Genomic DNA, 22,548 nt, shown 5'->3' with positions numbered 1-22,548 from the left:
AGGGAACTGATGGGGTCCGGAGGGTGACAATGGCTCCATTGTTCCTGTCCAGATAAACCTCATGGCTCTGTGGCCAGATGCCAGGGTCATGGGCCCTCCTTCAAGGTCTGGGAGCAGAGGCCTGCCTGAGCTCCGGGCCCGGCATGGCAGGGTGAGCCCAGCCTGCTCAAAGGTCTGATGGCGGCATGACCAACTTGCCCCCCGGCTCCTGAATCCAGGGTCTGCAGGAACCAGCCCTCCCTCTGCCCCACAAAGCAGCCATCTCAGAGCTGTGGGTGGATTGCAGCCTGCTGCTCCCTCTTCAGGCAACCCCCCTCCACACCCCAACCCTGGAGCTCTGCAGGCAGGGACTTCACGGCTAGAGGAAGCTCTGTGAGAAATGAAAAGCAGATGGGGTTTTTTCCCCCCTGTTTGGATGGAAGACCTGCTTGCTCAAGGCTCCCTCTCCTAGGACAGGTAGGCAGTTCATGTTTATACATGTGACCCAGAAATATATAATGAGCCACACACCAGGGCTGTTGACATTGCCTGGACCTGGAGGGTAGCAATCTTCCCTCCAGATGCTCTTCAGAGGCTGGGAGGGATGTCTCAGAGTGGAGACAGAATAGGTGAAGGGGCAGAGGGGTTCCCAGGTGGGGAATAGCCCTCTCCTAATGCCATGGACACTTGGAAACATGAGGCCCTGAGTGAAAACTGTGTCCCCTAGCACCCCATGGTGCACCCCATAATAGAGCACGAGTGATGCTACAAGAGAAACAAGAAGGGAAGCAGACAGCACAGAATCTGGAAGAGAGGTAGCAATTAAGAAATAGGAATCCCAGGGTCGCCTGGGTGTCTCGGTTGGTTAAGCGTCTGACTTCGGCTCAGGTCATGATCTCATGCTTTGTGAGTTCAAGCCCCGCATTGGGCTCTGCACTGACAGTGCAGAGTCTTGGGGTTCTCTCTCTCCCTCTCTCTTTCCCCCTCCCCCACTTGCATGTGCTTGCTCTCTCTCTCTCTCTCAAAATAAATCAATAAATTTTTTTAAAAAGAAAAAAATAAATAGGGAGCCCAAGGTCCTGATACAGCAGGATAAAGAGAAAAAACACACAGAGCCTTTGAATCAAGAATGAGGGTTCCAATTCCTGCTCTAGCACATGGCAGCAGCAAGTCACACAGAATCTGAGTTTCTTCATCTGTTAAGGAAAAAAAAAAAGAAAACACTTTGCAGGATAATAGTAGGAAAATTAAATAGATCTATCTATGAGGTTTGCAAAATCTAGCCTTTCTTCCCACTCATTTGAGAGACATCTGACACATAGGGAGCACATTTTCCATCTCAGGCTCTGGGTCTGGGGTGGTTCTGAAGGTCGTCCTTGGCCACTTCCAGCTCCCTGGCTGACCTGGGGAAGGAAGGACAGAGAGTCCTGGGACAGAGCTGCATGGGGGTAATTCAGCATGAGGAAGTTGTTACTCTAGGCCTCCCTGACCCAGGCAGGTGGGGAGGGACTGAGGGCACATCCTCCTTAAAGGTCTCTGAGTAAGGAGATCTGGCAGCCCTCTGGGTCCGAGTAGATGTGGTGAGGGGAACCCTTACCCTGCAGGCTGTCATTGACCCTTTCCCAGCTTCCAGTCCACTCCCGACCCTGACTGCTGCCTGCCCCGGCCGTGAGTGCCACGGCCATATGATGTCTGTGTGCTCCTCCCGCAGGCCACAGAGTGGGCCTCCAATGAGGACACGCGTCGCTCCTGCCAAAGCAAAGGGAAGACTGAGGTATGTGGCCCTGGTGGGTGCAGGCGTCTGGCTTAGAGCTGTCAGGTGTGTGGTTGTGGGGATGGAGGGTCACCATGTGGGCATGAGGCTGCCTGTGTGAGAAGCCCAGCCTGATCCGATTGGGCAGCGATGCAGCCACCTGGCCTGGGAGGGAGATGTGAGGGCAGGGGATGTCCACAGATGCAACCTGAACTTCAGAGCAGGGCACATCTGGGGCAGAGGGGAGTGCTTTCAAATGTCTGTGGGGCAGTGGTGTGAGGGAAAGACACCCAGCCCCACACCCGGTGTTCTTGTTCCTTTATTACTTCCCCTTCTTGCTTCAGGAGGAATGTCAGAACTACGTGCGAGTCCTGATTGTCACTGGCCGGAAAGTGTTCATGTGTGGGACCAATGCCTTTTCCCCAGTGTGCTCCAGCAGACAGGTGGGGCCCCCTCAGGGCAAGACAAACTGAAGGGGTCACAAGAGGTTGTCTTTCCCAGGCACTACACAGCCTTGGGGTGGGTGGCCAAATTTAGGCACACACACACACACACACACACACAAGAATGTCCAATTAAATTTAATTTCAGATAAACATCAAATTATATTTAGTGTAAGTATGTCCCATGGGAGATTTGGGATACACTTATACTAAACAATTATTCATTAGTCATCAAAAATTCAACTGGGCCTGCTATATTTTATCAGTCAGCCTCACCTTGGAGGGTTCTGACTGGGATGCAGGGAACAGAGGCAGATGGAGCTCCTGTGACTCAGTCTCCCCCCTCCATGATGGCTGCTCCCTCAGGGGGGCTATGTGTGGGGGAGGGAGTGAGGAAGAGGTTGGAGACAGAGAAAGGCCCCAAGAGACCAGGAACCCAGGAGGAAGCAAACTCTGGGGTTGCAGGGGAGAACAGGGAGCCCCTGGGTGTCAGGGAAAAGTGCCCCTATCTGCCCGTCGTCCCCAGGTGGGGAACCTCAGCCGGACCATAGAGAAGATCAATGGTGTGGCCCGCTGCCCCTACGACCCGCGCCACAACTCCACAGCTGTCATCTCCTCTCAGGGGGAGCTCTACGCGGCTACCGTCATCGACTTCTCAGGTCGGGACCCCGCCATCTACCGAAGCCTGGGCAGTGGGCCACCTCTTCGCACCGCCCAATATAACTCCAAGTGGCTCAATGGTAAGGGGGCACAGCCCCGGGGGTGGGGGTTCTCCTGCCAGCCAGCCCACCTGACCCCTATCAATCCTCCTTCCTTCCCAGCCTCTGAAAGGGCTCACACTTGCTTCATCAAAAGGCCCAGAGGCAGGGAGATATTTGCCCAAGGACCATAGCACATCAGAGATGGACTCTGGATGAAACCACAGATGTCCTGAGTACCCAGAACAGATGAAGGGGAGGCTGTGAGGGCAGAGGAGGAGTTAGGAACTAATTAGGAGAAAGGGTTATGGGAAAGAATAGATTGGGAGAGGGTGGTATGAGTTTCAACCCCCTGGCGTTGAATTCCAGCTTCTCCCCTGACTGGCTATGTGGCCTTGAGCAAGTACTTGACCTCCCTCTGCCACAGTGTTCTCATCCATAACATGGGGATAATCATAGCACTTACCTCATAGGTTGCTAAGAGGATCCTATAAAGTACTTATAATATTGTCTGGTATGCAGTGAGTGCTTGGAAGCACATGTTAACTATCATTATACCTGCACTTTGCATTAGAGGTAGGAACAGGGTTAGTTAGAGCGCCCAGGTGCCCAAGCTGGCCAGGGTGTCAGGATGCCCATCCGGGGAAACGGAACTAGTAGGTACTCCAGACTCTGTCCCCTTCCTCCCTGCTGGCCCGACCCACTCCTCCTCTTCTGCCCCCCAGAGCCAAACTTTGTGGCAGCCTACGACATCGGGCTGTTCGCCTACTTCTTCCTGCGGGAGAACGCGGTGGAGCATGACTGCGGACGCACGGTGTATTCTCGTGTGGCCCGAGTATGCAAGAATGACGTGGGCGGCCGCTTCCTGCTGGAGGACACGTGGACCACGTTCATGAAGGCCCGGCTCAACTGCTCCCGCCCGGGCGAGGTCCCCTTCTACTACAACGAGCTGCAGAGTGCCTTCCACCTGCCTGAGCAGGACCTCATCTATGGGGTCTTCACCACCAACGTGTGAGTCCCTTGCCCTCTGCCGCCCCTTCCGGTCCTCGCAGCCTGGTGGGAGTGGGCAGGTCCCTCTTTGAGCCCTTGTTTCTCCTTCTGTAAGATGGGGAATGCGTGCCTTCCGCCCTGGGTAGTCTGAGTGTAACAGCACTCTATCTGGTCTTAAGGGTTAACTTGCTCCCAGATAACGCACTCCTTACTTGCTTGTGACTTGCTGCCTCTGGAGTGGTAAGCACTTATTCTAGATTACCATGAAGGGCAGGCCTAGACCAGATCTGAAGAAAGTAAATGGAGCTGGATTATGGCTCTGTGGAGGAAGAAATTGCTGGTGGTGAAAGGGAAATAGCCCTCCTAGGGGATGGAAGCCCCGGAGGGTCCAGGAGCAGCCCTTTACTGGTAAGCTCAGAGGGAAGTCTTTCTGGTCCCTTCCACCTCAGGACTCCGTGAACCTGCTAAACCTAACCAGCAGAGTCTTCTGGCAGTCCTGATGGCACTGGGAAACACAGGCTGGGAATTAGAACTCCTTTTGTTTCCTTGGTATAAGGAGATCATGAGACTCTGCCCCCACCGCCTCCTTCTGTGTAAAGGCTGACCCAATCAGGTGATTTTCTTATACAGAATGCTGAATGGGCAGCACAGACCAAGGAACACATCTGTAGTGCAGGATGCTGCTGGGGCTTCTTTGTGAGGACCTCTGAAACATATGCGCCCTAGACTGGTGTTTGCTTACCCTTGGCCCCAGGTAGCAGGGATTGGATGAGGGCCAGGCTAGCTATAGGAAGGACGGTCTGAGGGGATGCACAGGGATGGGAGGAAAGCTGGGAAACAGGAACAGAGAGGCTATCCAAGGCAAGGGACAGACATGCAGCATAGCCCATACAGCCATGAGCTGATAGCCAGGACTTAGTGACCAGCCTGGCAGTCAGCACCAGAAAGTGTGCAGCCATGAGCAAAGGGCAGGAGCTTCTGGAGAGGCATCGGGGGGAAATGATGACATTGGTATGGATTGTAAGGAGCTTATGTATTGTGTGCCTTTTCCATGCCAGGTGTGTGTCATGGTGGGGGGTGGGGGGGAAGCAGGGATGCCATTAAAAAAAAGACCTGGTTCTGCCCTTAAGAAGCTTACATTCTAGAAATAGTGGTTATTAAACACCCAGTTTTAACTGTGATAAATGCTACAAAGGGCAAAGGCAGTGTGCTGAGAGCCTCTACCAGTGTGGAGGGGTGGTGATCAGGGAAGCCTTCCTGTAGGAAGTGACATCTACAGGATGAATGGGAGTTAACTAGGAAAGAGTTTGGGGGTGGGAAGAAAGAAATGTTTGAGGAACTTAGTGGAGACCAGCATGACAGGAGCCTGGAGGGTGAGGAAGAGGAGAACAGGAGAGGAGGCTGAGGGGCTGGGACAAGAAGAATTATGTCCCAAAGACCTTACAGACTGCTTAAGTGTTTTGATCTTTATTCTAAGAGCAAGGGGAAATTATTGAAGGCTTAAAGCTGACCAGAGACTAGCTTGGATGTGCATTTTGAAATGTTTGCTGTGGCTGCTGTGTGGAGAATGGATTCCAGGAGACTGAACAGGCTACAGGGAGGCCAGCCAAGAGGACAACACAGCATCCAGCAGGAGATGAGGGTGGCTGACCCCAGATGGGGGGGGGGGGGTGGGTGGGAAGTAGACACAGACTAAATGCAGAGAACAGAACTGGAAACATTTAGGGGAGTGGTGTAGCCTCTGTGACCTGTTCACATCAGACTCATAGAAACACCTAATTCTGGGACTGAAAGGGTCTTAAGAGGTCATCCGGCTCAGAGTATTGTGGGATGCAGCATGAATCAGTGGTTTGATAACCAGCTTTAAAAATAAAATAAAATGAAGACAGCAGAATAGAATGGAATAGAAGTGTCAGAGTACAATAATGTATTTAGTAAGGGCCAGTATTGTTTCATGAAGATTCTTCACAGATGTGTGTGCTCATGTGTGTGCTATTCTGAGTTGTAATATGAAATGTATCTCTTACAGTGGGCTGTGGCCAGAATGTTTGAAAAACACTAACTTTTTTGAGCCTCCCACTGGAGAAGGGAAAGGGATGAGGAAGTAGCACAGAATGACCCCCCCAGTGCTTCTCGTCAGGGGGCTTCCCCCCCCCCCGAGTTTCCAGAGTTTGAGGGCCATATCTCCTCCTCCTGTGACACCCCATGGTGTGGGAAGCACCAGGCTCACCCAGGTCCTCAGCCAGCCTCGGAGCCGGGCCATGGCGTGACGTGACAGCTGGCGGGGGGGAGGTGGGGTTACAGGCATTGAGCCCCACAGGGAGGGCAGCATCCCGCCATCTCTTGCCTTTCAGAAACAGCATTGCCGCTTCTGCTGTCTGCGCCTTCAACCTCAGTGCCATCTCCCAGGCTTTTAATGGCCCATTTCGCTCCCAGGAGAACCCCAGGGCTGCCTGGCTCCCCATCGCTAACCCCATCCCCAACTTCCAGGTACAACTTTTCCTCCCCGTTCCCTCTCCTCACAGACCACCTTTCCCTAGCCGAGCAGCCACCAGCTGGCTCTCAGCTGCTCAGCACGAACACCAAACCTGCCCCTGCGGGTCTGCACCCATCTGTGCCGTCTGCAATAGTTCCCTAAGAGGGTGGTAACATCTAAGACTGTGGACTGAGAAAGGGAGAGTGGGTAGGATGCAGAGCAAGGGAGCATGCTCTGAGCCATCTCTAAATGTGATGTCTCACCCCCAGGGAGACTCAATGTAGGGGACCAGGAAAGCACTCACAAGCTGTCTGGCCAGAATTTGGGGATTTTAGCTGGAGTTTGCTTATAGTCTCCCCAGCCTGGGTACTCATTCCTGGAGGGTCTGAGTGCCAGGAGTGGTCAGCGCCGAGCCGTTGGGTAATGAAAGCATACCTAGTGTTGTGGTGGAGAAGAGGAAAGAGCCATGAGGCAAAGGAACCTACAGGTGGTTGACTTTCACATCCATCCAACTTCCTGCCCAAGGGGCAGTATAGAGCAGGGGAAGACCTCACCATTTGCAATGGGATTATCCTGACCCAGATCTAGCCCTCCCTCTGGGTGATCTTGACCTTGGCCAAGTCACCCAACCTCCTTGAGCCTCTTTACCCTTCTCTGGTACATAGGGATAATGCTCTCAACCTCAAAGATAAATGCAAGGGTTAATATGTACCTGACACAGTGCCTGGACTGTAGAAGTGCTCAATAAATGGTAGTTGCCTTCCAGCTTGGGTTTAGAAGGCATAAGAGCTTGGAGCTGGTAGGAACCCACGAAAGGAAAGGCAGGTTGTGGCCCAGCATGGGGGAGGAGCCCCTACAGCAACAGCATAAAATCACAGGACACTGTTTTTGGCACTCAAATGATTCATTTTTAGATAATCCCAGCTCCTATTTCATCTCCCCGTCCTCTTCACCATCCCCAGAACGTCCCTCCTCCCCATCTTCCCTGCCTCATGTTCCCTTAGTTCTCAAAAAAGAGGTATTGCTCCCTGGAAGGGGTTGCAGCCGCCCCCTCCCCGCCGCAGCGATGTTGGGGGTGGGAAGCCGGGATTGGAGAATCAGAACCTGCCACCTGGGTTACGATGAGGAAGGAGAGGGATAGGGGACTGCGGCAGCCGGTTGGCTGGGCACGTGTGACCCCACCCCCTCCCCGCTGCAGTGCGGCACCCTGCCAGAGGTGGGCCCCAACGAGAACCTGACAGAGCGAAGCCTGCAGGACGCACAGCGCCTTTTCCTGATGAGCGAAGCTGTGCAGCCGGTAACGCCCGAGCCCTGTGTCACCCAGGACAGCGTGCGCTTCTCACACCTCGTAGTAGACCTTGTGCAGGCCAAGGACACGCTCTACCACGTGCTCTACATCGGCACGGGTGAGCCTCCCCGTCCAGCCCGGCTCCCGGTGGGGAAGAGGTTGAGGGGCGGGGGCTGGGCTGGTCCTTCAAGGCCACCTGCGTCTGGCCCCTGCAGAGTCGGGCACCATCCTCAAGGCACTGTCCACGACGAGCCGCAGCCTCCGCGGCTGCTACCTGGAGGAGCTGCACGTCCTGCCCCCCGGGCGCCGCGAGCCCCTGCGCAGCCTCCGCATCCTGCACAGCGCCCGCGCGCTCTTCGTGGGGCTGAGCGACGGCGTGCTGCGGGTCCCGCTGGAGAGGTGCGCCGCCTACCGCAGCCAGGGGTAAGCGGGGGCCGCGGGACGGCGGGTGGGCGGGCTCCGGGCCTCCCGAGGCTTACGCCCGCCAATCGCACCTCGGAGGTGGCGCCTAAGAGGCAGAGCTTTGGAGCCACCCAGGGTGGCATCCTGACCCAGTCTCGTTATTTGCCTTTGGACAAGTCACTTAACCTCTCTGAACCTTGGTTTCCTTCTCATAAAATATCTGCAGGGATTTTGTAAAGGTTAATTGAGATAGTCTGCCTAAACCACTTATCACTGCCTGGGGGAGAAGTGTGTGCTTAGCAAATGGTGGCGGCTGCTGTTATCCCTGTTGTCAACCCCAAAGTTAAGGCCTCCCAGCCAGCTCTAGCTTAGCTGATTTATTCTCAGCCCCTTTAATTCAGAGAAAGGTCTTTATCTTTGAAACCACAGTACTTACTACCTAGATGTGGAGGGGGAGATGAGAGATGATACTTTTGAGTCAGCACCAGGTCTTTGCTTTTCTTCCTTCCTGACTTAGAGGAGGCAGAGAGGACTGGCTTGGGTGGGGTGGAGGTGAGGAACCATGTGGAGTTGTTTGTTGTGTTTGCTTCCCAACTGCTTCTGAGACCTTAAGCTTCAAGTGGATTCACAAATTTGGCAATAACGGCACTGGCATTTAGGGGGGAAAACAAAAAGCCTATTCCAAAGCCAAATAGAAATGCATCTCAGATGCCTACCATGTGAAGCTCCCCTGAGCTGTGCCCCCTCATTTTTGAGATAATCAAAGGCTGCCTTGGCTGGCATAGCCACAGCCACATGGGCTCCTGTGGCCTTTGCAAAACAGAAACCTCCTGGCTGTGCCCATCTGTCCTGAGAATTTAGAGACAAATGGTATCCCTGCTGCCAAGGGTCGTTCTCCAGCCCCTGTGGGGTGTGCTGGGAGCTGGGCAGAGGTCTGGAGGGCAGGGGAGGACACTGGATGGCCATGGTGTGGCAGCCAGAGAGGAAGAAAGGGAGGGCAGTGCGCAGACACTCAGGCTCCCCTCAGTCTGAACACATGGCTCCGTCAGCAAAACACCAAACATTTACTAAGCCCTCCCACGCTCAGAGCACTTTGCAAAGCTGTCCGTGTGAGAGGGGAGAGGCAAGAACGCGACCTAGAACACTCTCGTTTCCCTCAGAGCTGTAGATGTCTGGCTGGGGAGAGAACCTCACCCTGTGTTGGACGTGTGAGGCATACTAGGCGGGGCTTACGTGGCAGAATGGGACACACCTAGGATTCTCCCTCAGCTCCGTCATCTACTGGCTGTGTCATCTTGAGCAAGTTACTTTACCTGTTGAGCTTTCCTCTCAGGGGAAAATGGGGAAACTGTGATGGAGTAAACGATAGTTGGTTTTGGCAGAGATGTTGTAAGGATTGGGAATTACATCCATGAAGTGCCTAGCCCAACAAGTCGTAGCTAGTGTCCTTATTCCTTTCCCATCTCCACAAATGCATTTAGGGGCCCTGCAGCCTCCTGGGATCTCTGGAGTCTCAGCATCTCTGACATTGAGTACAGGTAATACTGCGTGGCATGAATGATAGGCTGTCTACTGGCGGTGTTTCTCCCATATCTTGTATTTTTCTTTAACTCGTGTGTTGTTATTAAACTTTTCACATATGCCTTGTTCTTTAAATGATTGTTGTTGGTTTTTTTTAATTTATTTTTGAGAGAGAGGCAGAGTGTTACTGGGGGAGGGGCAGAGAGAGAGGGAGACACAGAATCCGACACAGGCTCCAGACTTTGAGCTGTCAGCACAGATTCCAATTTGGGGCTTGAACCCCACGAGCCATGAGATCATGACCTGAGCCGAGGTCGGACGCTTAACCGACTGAGCCACCCAGGTGCCCCTCACATGTGCCTTGTTCTTTGAGAGGTTGTAAATCCTTGAAGGCAAACTCACTGTCCCAGTACTTTTTCTACTTCACCAGGGGACCGTGCCCAGCCCCAGGCACAAAATGGCCTTCCACACATGACTGATCCATCAGCAGATTGATTATTTGGCCTGAGACAGGAGGTTGGTGCAGGAGAGGAGTGAGGAATAGTACTGAGGCCAGCTGAGAATGCCAAGGGAGGATTTGATCCCAATCTGTGGCTATAGGCACTGAAGTGGGGGAAGTGGAGTGACAGGCAGTGTGAATAGGTGTTTGACAGCCATCAAGGAGACAGTGGCGTGCAGCACTGTAGAGGGTCAGATGGTCGGCCAGCATGAGGTAGTGCGGCTCCAGGCTGGATATCAAGTAATGGGGTCTGCAGTGGAACCAGAGGAAGGAAGACGCTGGGACATTTCACCATTCACATGGTGCTGCAGAGAGGGGACAGGGAGGGTGCAGAGCATGGCCAGGTGGAACAGCAAGGGAGAAAGAAGTCAGTTTGGAATCTGATACTTTCACCCTGTTTGAACTCCTGAATTTGGGATCTGAACCTTTGATGTGTACAGTGAGATCCTGCCATAAAACTAGAGGTGGACCTGAAAATGTGAGGTCTCATTATTGCAAAGTTAATAAAATGACCAGGGTGAGGCTGTGTAGCCACCAATCCATGCACTCCAGAGTCTGGAAGCCAACTATCACACTATATGAGAATCTGTGCTATTGTGGGGCAGATTGTCACACGGGTTTACTGTGTCCCGGGATAGACATTTCATGCCTTTTTCCTCGTTCCTAACACAACTGGCAGGAGGGTGAGGATGGATGCGCAGAGGCCTCTTCACGCTCCCTCCTGTGCCCGGAATCCAGGGGCTTGTCTCCAGCCCTCTCCTTTCACTCAGGCAAATCTCAGCCCCATAGGGCATGACCAGGATCCTGGCCTGGCCAGAGAGAGACCAGGGCTCACAAAAGGTGGAGCAGAGGGAATCAGCTGCTGACTGGCTCTAAAAAGCAGATGCTTTGTGCATGAACCACCCCTTCCTCCTTCCAGCATGCCCTTCCTGAGGCACTGGAGGAGGCGTGGGGGTGCCTACACCAGCTCACTCAGGAACGTGGATCAGAGTATCTCCTTCCCACCTCCCTCCCAGGCAGGAAATCTGGGTTTTCCTCCACTGCCATCTTAAATAATGGCCACTTGCTCTCAAGCTCCACCTTGGACAGCTCCCATTGTGAAACTATTGCTGCAGGGTTCTGGAATCCGCCTGCTTTCAACTTCCACCATCCATCTCTATCCTGCCTCCCAGCGCATGGAATGAACCTGTTCCCTTTTGTAATGGCTGCTTAAGACACTGCAGTAAAAAAGACATGGTAATATATTATCAGTCTAATGGCTGCTTCTATGGAAGGAACTCTCAATTGCTACCCATTCTTACAGTCAGACACACTTTAATTCTCTCCTTGGAGCTTTAATTTTCTTAAGAACATTCCCTGCTCTGTAAGCTTTGGAGTGGTCTTTGGCCCAAAGCAGCAAATGTGGACAAGGAGAGAGCTCAAGCATTGGCTCCAAGGGAGTCGTGCAAGCTTCCTCAGGCAGCCAGAGCCAGGGGCAGGGGCAGGGGCAGGGGCAGGCCAGGGCAGGCGTATCTGTGGAGAATCTAGTCTCCTCTCTGGGAGAACTGAGAGCAGGCTGAGAGGGCGAGGGAGCCTAAGCGGGGCAGGGGTGGGAGTTAGGGGGTTGGGGCCAGCATCCAATCTGTGTTTTTCTTCCATCCTTATTCTTTTCTTATTCTGTCATGGATTGGAAAGACAAGACATTTCATCTCTTAGCTTAAGAACCCTGACCAATGTAGCCTTAGAAAAGCAATGATCAACCATGCTATACTTTAGAATCACCTGGGGAGTGTTTAAAAGATTCCAGTGCCTGGGCCTCCTCTGATCCAGAAGGCCCAGATATAGGTGGGTTTTTTATTTTGTTTGCTGAAGCTTTTAAAAAAGATCGCCAGGAGATTCTAATTTGCAGTCAAAACTGGAAACAATTGTTCTAGAACTGGTTAGACCCTAGATTAAAGAAGTAGCATGAGGCAAATTGCAATCTTCCAGTATTTACTGCTTTTATCTTGTATAAACCGATTCAGATTTTCTGCTTTTATCCATATTCTCTACTGGCAGACATTTGTTTTTGATGAATAGAATCTTATTTATTATTATTAATCACTAGTCATGGCTTTTTTTCCATTTAATTTATGTAGCTTACAAAGTGCCACATCAGCTGCTTCTAGAGTTTGATACTGCCTTCTGAGGGCTGAGGGAAATACCCTCAGGAGTGGGTTTTATTGAGTTCTGATTGGTTGAATTTGCTAGCAGCAAATTTGGTTCAAATGTCAGCCAGAAGAGCAGAATCTCAAAACCACATGCTACTGGGACTACTTTGCATATGTACTGCATTTAGTCCCATGATGTCTAGTTTGATTCATTCTGCTGGTGAAACACCCCCAAATCAAACCTTTGGATCCCCGATGAAAATATGAACACACTTATATTGTACAATTTACACAAATTGTTCTTGAGTGAATAAAATGGAAACAGATTCTTGAGTAACAGATGAATGTTTTGGATTTCTGGGTGGGCCAGAGTGTGCCTACTGGGGTCCATCAAGGCCCTCGCCCATTGAAGCCCCAGGCATCACCTCCCTTACATGAGACCAGGGGCTGCCTGAGCAAGGGGCATCATTGTCTTCTTCTGGCATCATTGGGGCCAGAATCATTGGGGCATCATTGTTGCTTCTCTGGCAACAAGGGGAAGCCCCAACCCTCTTCTTCTTCGTAAGGTCTCTGAACCTGACACGGTCTGTTGAACCACTGAAAATAAAGAACTCACCTGACAGGAGACTTTCCCTGAAGCTTCAAGTGAAAAGAGAGATTCTATCCTGAAAACACCAAAAAGAGCAACCCCTTGACTCTTTCATGTATTCCTTTAACCCTTGGCCCCTTTGGCCAATCAGAAATCACTCTGTAGTGTCACATCATGGTGTGGACTCCCCCACCCTCCTTGCAGTCCAGAACCTCCTTTACCTGAAAGCTTTTCTGCTTCCTAACTTCCAATTTCTGCCCCCAGTCCCAGTGCTCTCTCTAGACCCGCTCTTGCAGGCCCACTGCAGTGGAGCAGCCAGGCCTAGGAAAAAGGGTGGAAGCTGGGGAAAGGAGGCAGAAAGGATCCAGGGTATCCCCTGGGGTCGGCAGTAGGCTCTCTGGGTATTGTAGGGAACTTCCTTCAGGTGCCAGAGTCTGATGCTCTCTTTGCTTAGCAATGAACAGCAAATCCTGATTCTATAATTTCCACACTCGGGGTGCCTGGGTGGCTCAGTCTGTTAAGCATCTGACTCTTGATCTTGGCTCAGGTCATGATTTCACGGTTTTGTGGGTTGAGCCCTGCATCAGGCTCTGTGCTGACAGCACAGAGCCTGCTTGGGATCTCTGTCTGCCTCTCTCTCTGCCCCGCCCCGACTTGTGCTCTCTCTGTTTCTCTCAAAATAAATAAATAACCTTAAAATGTTTTCCATACTCTTTTTTTTCCTCCTTGAAGGCTTACTAGTAGATATTTGATTATTTTTACATATTTGTTTGTTGTTTGTTTGTTTTTAGTTATCTCTACGCCCAACACGGGGGCTCAAACTCATCACCCTGAGATCAAGTGTTGCTCTTCTGACTGAGCCAGCCAGGAACCCTGAGATTTAATTTGTTGTTGTTGTTAAAAAAAAAAAACTGTAAAGGATACAATGAGTAAGTCTGAAAGAGAAAGGGAAGAGAGGAGGCCTAGAATATGAGAAGTAAAGGCACTTGGTGCATTCATTGGTGTGTGATCAATTACCGTTTCTGGGTCATTGCAGATAGGCCAACCCTGAGGGACCAGGAAGGGGGACCTGGGATGTGTGACCCCTCTCCCAGCAGCCTGAGCTCATTCTCATGATGCTAACACACTGGACTCTGGTTCCTGCCCCTGAGCAGCACAAGCATGTGGATGCCCCAGGCGACCTTGAACTATGCCTAGGTGTTCCCTGACCCTGTGCCTGTGTTTTAAGGCATGGGCCTATGTGCACTCAGTGTGTGAAGTCAGACACAGCCTCCAGCTGGGAAGGAAGAGCGTGGTGGGAAAAGCGTGGTCAGAAAGTCTAGGTTCTAGCCCCAGCTCTGCCATGTGCAATTTGTGTGATCTCGGGGAAACTCCTCTTCCTTCTCTCTGTTTCTTCCTTTGTACAACAAAAAGGTTGTACTGTGGATCCCAGTAACTCTCAACTTGGCTCCCATTAGAATCACCTGGGAACTTTTAAAAACCTCCCTATCCCAGAGATTTTTGTTGGGGTGGGGGTGGGGGGGTTATCAATATCAATAATATTTTGAATCACATTAGTGATTCTAATGTGCAGCCAGGGTTGAGAACCACTGGGCCAGACCGTCTCTAAGATGCTTTCCATCATTAATGTTTTAGGACTCTATTATAGTGTCTGATAGACACTACTTTGGATTTCTGTTTACCACATCTTCTCCAGTGGACCTAGATGAAGAGAATGGGGCACCCAGGCTTGGGGAAGGCGAGGTTAAGTGGGTGGGGTCTGGAAGGCATGGGTTTTAATCCTTGTCCAGCTCTTTGGGTTTCCTGCATATATCGTGGGGATAATAACAGTACCTTCCTCATTGGGTTGCTGTATTAAATTAATTCATGCTTGTAAAGTGTTTTAAAGGATTCCCGGCACGCAGTAAGTGTTCAATGAGCTTAGTTATTGCTGTGAAGGGCGACTGGATGGATAAGGGCACCCAGAGGAGAGTACCTAGGTGTGTTAATGGGATACAGGTGAGACTGAGAGGCAGCTGGCTTGAGTCTCAGGACCTCTGTCTGGCAGGGCATGCCTGGGGGCACGGGACCCATACTGCGGCTGGGACGGGAAGCAGCAACGTTGCAGCACGCTTGAGGACAGCTCCAACATGAGCCTCTGGACGCAGAACATAACCACGTGTCCTGTGAGAACCCTTTCATGCTCCCCACCTGGGACCTCTCCCCCTAATTCAGGCTGTGACTGTCCATCAGAATCCCCATATCCCCTGGGACCTGGTGCCTTCCCTATCCCTGACTTGTGTGACCTGTTTGCTATGTACTTGCAGGTGCGGAATGTGACTCGGGATGGGGGCTTCGGCCAGTGGTCACCATGGCAACCATGTGAGCACTTAGATGGGGACAATTCAGGCTCTTGCCTTTGTCGGGCCCGAGCCTGTGACTCCCCCCGACCCCGCTGTGGGGGCCGAGACTGCCTGGGGCCAGCCATCCACATTGCCAACTGTTCCAGGTATATGAGGATACAGGACTTGGGTGGTGGCTGCCTGCCTTGTACTGGAGGAGGGTGGAATAGAGGAAATGGGGCATCTTCAGGCAGGTGTTCCCACAAAGAGACAGAAACCACTTCAGAGCTGTGCAGGAGACTGGAAAGGTAGCTAAAACATGAGCCTTGGGGGAGTTTCGACTCTAGTGGGAGAGAAGTCTCTGCCTCGTGGGGGCTCTTGATACAAAGAGGAAGGCTGTACAGGCACAGGAGTCACAGACGACAGCCTCAGTAAGCCTTGCTGTTGTTCCAAACACAAGGGACAGCAGGGGATGTTAGTAAAGTAGGCAGACCGGGTGCCAATCCTGAAATGCCACTCTAGGTGCAACCTTGGACTCTCTTAAAATAACTCAAATCTATATATGTTTATTGATTTGACGGTCAAAACAACCTCATGGGGGTAGGAATACAATCATTATCCTTACTTTAATGATAAGAGTATTATTGCAAGGCACAGAAATTTTCAGTAACAGTTCCAGGCTTATACAGCCAGTAAGCGGTACAGCCAGAACTTGAAAACTGGAATCAACGTAGACAACAGTGAATAGTGTCTGAGGTTGGAGCAAAGCACGTGTTGATGTAGAACAGGGGAGAGAGCATGGGTTTGAGTGCAAAGCTTGGACAACCAAGAAGGCTGAAACAAATGTTGCGTATTGTAAAGGCAACTGGGGCCTTCTCTAGAGAATGTGTCCTTTTGCTGTGTGAGTATCTCCATGCCTATGCCCTATCTCTATGCCCTTAGCCCCGAGCACCTCCTGATATATGGAAGAAGGTTCTCAACACATGTTTGGGGAATGAAGGAACAAATGATCACATAAATAAGTCTGCCTGAGACGGCCCGGTTAGGAGCTGATATTTTCTGTGTCACTGTCTGACAACTTCCAGACAACAACATAAAACCCACCCGCCCAGAGACAGACTAGATCTGGGTAGCCAGGACTCAGAGCGTCATCTGTCCCTGTCCCCTCTGACCCCACCAGGAATGGGGCGTGGACGCCGTGGTCCTCGTGGGCCCTGTGCAGCACGTCCTGTGGGATCGGATTCCAGGTCCGCCAGCGAAGTTGCAGCAACCCTGCTCCCCGCCACGGGGGCCGAATCTGCGTGGGCAAGAGCCGGGAGGAGCGGTGAGCGAGGGTGTGGCCAGAGTTTCCTCAGACAAGCTAGCCCTGAGGTCCCAGACCTCCCCGGCCTCCTAGAAAGTGGCCTGGATTCTCTGAGTGTTGCGGTGGATTCTTGACCTTCCCGGCTTGCACTCCCACTGACCTCTTGTTAGGGAAGGGGCTGCCTGCTCTCCCCCGCCCCCAACACACACCCTTCCCCTCAGGTTCTGTAACGAAAACACGCCTTGCCCGGTGCCCATCTTCTGGGCGTCGTGGGGTTCCTGGAGCAAGTGCAGCAGCAACTGTGGGGGTGGCGTGCAATCGCGGCGGCGGTCCTGTGAGAACGGCAACTCCTGCCCAGGCTGCGGCGTGGTGAGGGCCTGAAGAGGGGGCGCGGGCAGGAGGGCCTGCACCAAGGGGAGAGCGGGAGGGGGCGCAGGGCCGGCCTGGGGCTGTAAGTCACGAGACAGCGCGTGCTCCCATCCCGAAGGAGTTCAAGACGTGCAACCCAGACGGCTGCCCGGAAGTGCGGCGCAACACCCCTTGGACACCTTGGCTGCCGGTGAACGTGACTCAGGGCGGGGCGCGGCAGGAACAACGCTTCCGCTTCACGTGCCGCGCGCCCCTGCCCGACCCCCACGGCCTGCAGTTTGGCCGGAGGAGGACGGAGACCAGAACCTGCCCCGCGGATGGCTCGGGCGCCTGCGACACCGATGGTACAGCGCCGCGCGGCCCCTTCCCTCCCAGGCTCAGAGTGCTGGCGCGGGGCTGGGGGAGGCCGGGGTCCGGTGGAGCTCAGGGCGGTGAATCGCGGGGTTTGGAAGGAGCCAGAAGGACTGTGTGTGGGGCGGGAGTGGGGGCCGCTGGGTGTCCTGTCGCTGAGGCCAGTCTCCCCACCCGTGCCCCACCCAGCCCTGGTGGAGGATCTCCTGCGCAGCGGGGCCACTTCCCCGCACTCTGTGAGCGGGGGCTGGGCCGCGTGGGGCCCGTGGTCGTCCTGCTCCCGGGACTGCGAGCTGGGCTTCCGTGTCCGCAAGAGAACGTGCACGAACCCGGAGCCCCGCAACGGAGGCCTGCCATGCGTGGGCGACGCTGCCGAGTACCAGGACTGCAACCCCCAGGCTTGTCCAGGTGACCTTTCGCTTAGGAATCCCCATCTAGGAGACCCCCCTAGGCTACACCTCATGCCCAGAGGACCTCGTCTTCCTCGTTTTTTGTTTTTGTTTCTGTTTTGTTTTTGTTTTTGGCTGCTCTGTCCGCTGGGCCCTAGAGCAAGTTTGTGCCCTGAACTTGGATACAGTGGCTTGTCCCACAGAGCAGGGCCTTTTCTCACCTTCCGTGTCACTCTCTTCTCTGTCCCTAGTAGGTTAGCTAGCTAAGGAGATTGATTTGAGGTGGAGTTGGTTTTTGATGTCTCCTTTGCAGCCTCATTTCCCCACTGCACCCCTGAGGGGATAGGGGCAATCCTTAACAGTGGGCTGTGGGGGTGGTGCAAATGATGGGGTCAGGGTGGCCCAGGGCAGGGTGGCCTAGCGTGCCATAAGGTAGAAGACTGTCTTGGGCTGTGCCTGCACCTGCAGCCCCCATCACACACCCTGTCCACTTGCAGTGCGGGGTGCTTGGTCCTGCTGGACTTCATGGTCCCCATGCTCAGCGTCTTGTGGTGGAGGCCACTATCAACGAACACGTTCCTGCACCAGCCCCGCGCCCTCCCCGGGCGAGGACATCTGTCTTGGTCTGCACACAGAGGAGGCGCTGTGTGCTACACAGGCTTGCCCAGGTATTGAGAACATCCTGCCAGGGCTGGGGAGCACCATGGATCCCTCGGATCCCCACCAGGGGGTCCCAGAGCGGTTAACTTCATCCCAGCCCACAACCCACAGAAGGCTGGTCACCGTGGTCTGAGTGGAGTGCATGCACTGAGGACGGAGTCCAAAGCCGCAGCCGGCACTGTGAGGAGCTGGTCCCAGGGCCCAGCACCTGTGCTGGAAACAGCAGCCAGAGCCGCCCCTGCCCCTACAGCGAGATTCCTGGTAGGTCCTCAAGCCAGCACCTTCACACCCACCCTTCCTATCCTGTGTCCCCAACTTCCTTCTCCTTCTGAAGAATCTTGGTGGGTCCAGGATGAAACACCAGAGTGGGAGGGGCACACACTTTGAGCTTTTGCCCCTTCTCACCTAGAGAATGGGCTGACCCCCCATTCTGAGAGAGTGGGGACAGGGTGGAATGAAGGCCCCCAGGCCCCGTCCCACAGCTCAGCACTGACGCATGGGTCTTCCTAAAGATATACCTAGACCAAGAGGGACCCTTCTTTCCTCCCTGCCCCAACACCCTCTCTGTTTGTCTTCCTGCAGTGATCCTGCCTGCCTCTAGCATGGAGGAGGCCACCAGCTGTGGAGGTAAAAGGAACCTGCCCCACCTCGTGATGCTTTCTCCCTCTCCTCCCCAAGGAGGAGACCAGCCCTACCCTGAAATCTGGAGTTTCTCAATTTCTTGCTCCAGAGAGACAAACCTTGTGGAGATCCTGGCTGCTTTAGACCATGCGTGGGGGCGGGGGCTGGGAGGTTCCATCCATGCCCCCCAACTAGCCGACGGTCACCAAGTCTGTATTCAAGAAGAGTCACCCAACTCCACACCCTGTGGTTGCCTCCTCTGACCTAAACCAGAGGTGTCCCGTAAGAGAGGCCCCTGGCGGCAGGCTACCCCGCCTTCCTGTTTTCGTGGGCTCTGGCCTCAAAGCCCTTTCTTTAGAACTCAGAGTTTCCTGCTGGGAGGCAGTCAGGAGTCTTTTCTCTTCGCAGTGGCCCTTTCCTTACCACTTGCCTCTGCCTCTCCCAGGGTTCAGTCTTATCCACCTGGTAGCCACAGGTGTCTCCTGCTTCCTGGGCTCTGGGCTGCTGACCTTGGCGGTGTACCTGTCCTGCCAGCACTGCCAGCGCCAGTCCCAGGAATCCACACTCGTCCATCCTGCCACCCCCAACCACCTGCACTACAAGGGTGGGGGCACCCCCAAGAACGAGAAGTACACGCCCATGGAGTTCAAGGTGGGAGCCTACCTGTAGAAGCAGAGTGCAGGGTAAAGGGGGCAGTGGTTCTGGCCCTGAGCTGGGCATGACTGGGCTGGGCACTCGGGAGGGCACAGGGTATCGTGAGCTGCGTCAGCAGCCAGAATGTTTTTTCACTGACTAGTCCCTGATCTCCTTGCCCTGGCCTGTCGCCTTTCCCCATCCCTCCCTCACCCCTTTCTTTCTGGTTCCTACCTTCTTCCACAGACCCTGAACAAGAATAACCTGATCCCTGATGACAGAGCCAATTTCTACCCACTGCAGCAGACCAATGTGTACACAACCACCTACTATCCCAGCCCGCTGAACAAACACAGCTTCCGGCCTGAGGCCTCACCTGGACAACGGTGCTTCCCCAACAGCTGATAACACTGTCCTGGGGACTTGGGCTCCTTGCCTTTTTAAGGCACAGAGCAGGTGGAAATGGGACGGTGGAGCCAGTTTGGTTTTCTCCTTCTGCACCAGGCCAAGAACTTGCTGCCTTGCCTGTGGGGGTCCCATCCGACTTCAAAGAGCTCTGGCTGGCGGTGACCATGGGGGAGAGGGCTGGCTTCAGGCTGGCACGTGGCTGCAGTTCCAGCACAGCCCAGGTCTCTCATGGCCTCCTTGCAATTCACTACCGTGCTGATATCCCCTGCCTTGTCTGGGCTGTGGACCTACTGGGTGTGCGAGGAACTGGAGAGTGGAGATGGCCGAACAGCAGGCTCTTAAGTTTGGGTTGGAAATGACGCTCATGTGGCCATCACAGGCCAAGGCTGTCCCTCTCTGGCTGGCCTCAGGAAGGGCGTAGGCTACATCCTGATTATCTCTGAGAGGAACCAATCAAATGGCCCCAGAAGCTCTGGATTCTCCACCCAGGGCTGGGCCGCTGTGGTGCTGCCCCAGTGTGACCTGGGGACCAAGGCTGGCCCAGGTTGTCCACCTTTGCCTAGCACTCTGTACTTTCCCCAGGGACATCCCTCTGGTCAGAGGCAGTGAGGGCTGGGGACTGAAGATTGAACTTTGCTAAGAAGCCCTTTAATCTGGGCTGGCACAGGCCTCAGCTTTACCATCAGAATGCACAACAGGTGGCCCAAGAGAAAGGGAAGCAGGAGTCCAGCCTCCATGCCACTATGGAGACTGTCTTCTAGCTGCTGCTTAGTAGAGATGTTGGCTGAGACCTGCTTGGGAGTCTCTGCTGGCCCTTCATCTGTTCAGGAACACACACACACACACACACACCCCACACACACACACAAACACTCACAACATGCTACAGTAACAAAAAGGATGTTGGGCTGTGGCATTATTAAAGATGATATCCAGTCTCCAAATGTAATTCTGTCTTTGTGCATATGTGTGTGAGCTCCTCTTGGTGTGGGTTAGAGCAATCAGAGCAATGCACTGGACTAATAGATGGTCTTCTCGGGGTGGAGAAAATGACCCACATAGAGCCTGACTTTCATAGAGGGGATCTTTCCACTTGTGAGTATATGTACATACTTTTTGGAAAATAAATTAGGGACAAGCAAAACCCTAAGTAGGAACACAAGGTACACCAAAGGCAACACAATAGGAGATTTTTCTGCCCATTCCCTTAGCAGCTCTTCTAGGCAACCACTCCAGGGTGGAAATGCATGAGCCCAGCAGGAGAGTAGTAATGAGGGCTGTTTTATGAGGTATTTATAAGGCTTAGTTTAATAAAGCTGAAAATGACTGAGAAATGAATATGCCTCTGAAGTGGGAGAAGCCCAGTATAGTTTATGATGGATTAAGGAAAACCTTGAAGCCTCAGTCCACCAAGCCAGAGAGGGAGAGAGAGATGAATTGATGGACATGTCAAATTCAGAGAGCAATTTCCCAACTTAATTGACTGGGTCAGTTCTCCTTGGGCCCCCAGGGAGTTCTACTTGTAGGCCAGGCTGTAAACCCTGTGATCCTAGTGGTGAGGAGGAGGAAAAGAGCCTTCCTGGGCCCTGGGTCTTGGAATCCCTTGTGCTTACTGGGACAAATGAAGTAGCAGTGTCCTCAGACCTGGGTGGAGCCCAGTCAGATAGACAGCTCAGGGGACATAGTAGTCCTTCTGCTTTGGAATTTTCTTATTGGGTTCCTGTTAACATCATGAGTCCAGAGCCTGTGGGAGCCTGTGGGGTGTGGTAGATCTTGGGGTCTCTGATTCTCTTGGACCTGGTTCAGGCAGTGAAGATCAAGAGTGTTCAAGGGTCCAAAGTTCCTTCTTCACAAGGGCCACTCATATGTCCAAGTGGAGGGACTGGACAGGTCTGTAGGAAGTGGTAATGGAGAAACACCCAGCTAACAGTCACCCTGTATTGACTGGAATGGCATCAGTGGGAACAAAAAGCTGCAGATGCTGTGGCAAAGCACCACACACACACACACACACTGAATTCTCTTTTTATACAAACTGTTGTGGCTCTGGAGGCATGACCATTCAGAATGCATTAAGGGACCCACACTGTATGCAAATTAGCTTGAATGATTGGCGAGGGCTGCTCCATAGCCAGCCCTGGTCCACAGATGAAGAAGCCAAGAATGTACTCCTGGGAGGCTGTGGTGCTCTCTGGCAGGTACTTGAGGCCACATGGATGGCTGCATGGTGTCAAGAAGTTGAAGTGTGAAAGACAAGGGGACTTCTTAGGTCCAGCTGGCTCAGCAAAAGAGGGAAGAAAATACAGGGTTGGGTGCTCTAGGCCTTCTTGGGCTTTCTTGACTTCAGATAACGTGTGTGTGTGTGTTATTAAAGTAATACATGTGCATCGCAGAAAATTTGGAGGATATAGGAAACCAAAACCATAATCACAGTTATGGTAAAAACCAAGGCAGAGACTTGGGGATTTAAATGGTGGCATGGAGACATTTCTTCTCCCCTTCTCTCAACATCACTCCAAAAGCAAAGAGGCCAAAAAACAAAAGCTGTCACTATTTTCAATAAGACTAGGATGTATTTATACTCCCAAGTCATAATACATGAATACAGAAAGCAAAGGAACAGCAGTCATCCAGAAGAGTGGGTGTGGGTCAAACCTAAGCACCCATGCAGTTTCAGAAACAATCAGAAATTGGAGGAACCTGATATCAGGGAAGGAGGGGTCCAG

At 53.0% G+C, this 22,548-nt stretch overlaps 1 protein-coding gene across 3 annotated transcripts in view; it reads left to right on the top strand.

Annotated features, from left to right (window-relative positions):
* Nucleotides 1-21,560, top strand: part of SEMA5B (semaphorin 5B) — a 119,253-nt gene extending 97,693 nt beyond the window's left edge. The window contains exons 1-19 of one of the 3 annotated variants that reach the window (XM_042956400.1): nucleotides 198-456; nucleotides 1,691-1,753; nucleotides 2,077-2,175; nucleotides 2,702-2,915; nucleotides 3,599-3,884; nucleotides 6,218-6,353; nucleotides 7,538-7,745; nucleotides 7,843-8,050; nucleotides 14,815-14,932; nucleotides 15,074-15,255; nucleotides 16,269-16,412; nucleotides 16,613-16,760; nucleotides 16,879-17,104; nucleotides 17,301-17,519; nucleotides 17,998-18,168; nucleotides 18,272-18,421; nucleotides 18,743-18,787; nucleotides 19,227-19,432; nucleotides 19,661-21,560. In XM_042956400.1, the coding sequence (XP_042812334.1) occupies nucleotides 391-456; nucleotides 1,691-1,753; nucleotides 2,077-2,175; nucleotides 2,702-2,915; nucleotides 3,599-3,884; nucleotides 6,218-6,353; nucleotides 7,538-7,745; nucleotides 7,843-8,050; nucleotides 14,815-14,932; nucleotides 15,074-15,255; nucleotides 16,269-16,412; nucleotides 16,613-16,760; nucleotides 16,879-17,104; nucleotides 17,301-17,519; nucleotides 17,998-18,168; nucleotides 18,272-18,421; nucleotides 18,743-18,787; nucleotides 19,227-19,432; nucleotides 19,661-19,819 (3,048 nt within the window). In that variant the 5' untranslated portion in view covers nucleotides 198-390 and the 3' untranslated portion in view covers nucleotides 19,820-21,560. Of the gene's footprint in view, nucleotides 1-197; nucleotides 457-1,690; nucleotides 1,754-2,076; nucleotides 2,176-2,701; nucleotides 2,916-3,598; nucleotides 3,885-6,217; nucleotides 6,354-7,537; nucleotides 7,746-7,842; nucleotides 8,051-14,814; nucleotides 14,933-15,073; nucleotides 15,256-16,268; nucleotides 16,413-16,612; nucleotides 16,761-16,878; nucleotides 17,105-17,300; nucleotides 17,520-17,997; nucleotides 18,169-18,271; nucleotides 18,422-18,742; nucleotides 18,788-19,226; nucleotides 19,433-19,660 lie in introns of those variants that run through there. The other 2 variants (XM_042956401.1, XM_042956399.1) reach the window with 2 other exon arrangements.
* Nucleotides 21,561-22,548: the final 988 nt, after the last annotated feature.

This window comes from Panthera tigris, chromosome C2 (assembly GCF_018350195.1).
Source record: "Panthera tigris isolate Pti1 chromosome C2, P.tigris_Pti1_mat1.1, whole genome shotgun sequence".
NCBI lineage: Eukaryota > Metazoa > Chordata > Mammalia > Carnivora > Felidae > Panthera > Panthera tigris.
Note: the sequence above shows the minus strand (reverse complement) of the source record. Positions and strands in the feature narration are given on the sequence as shown.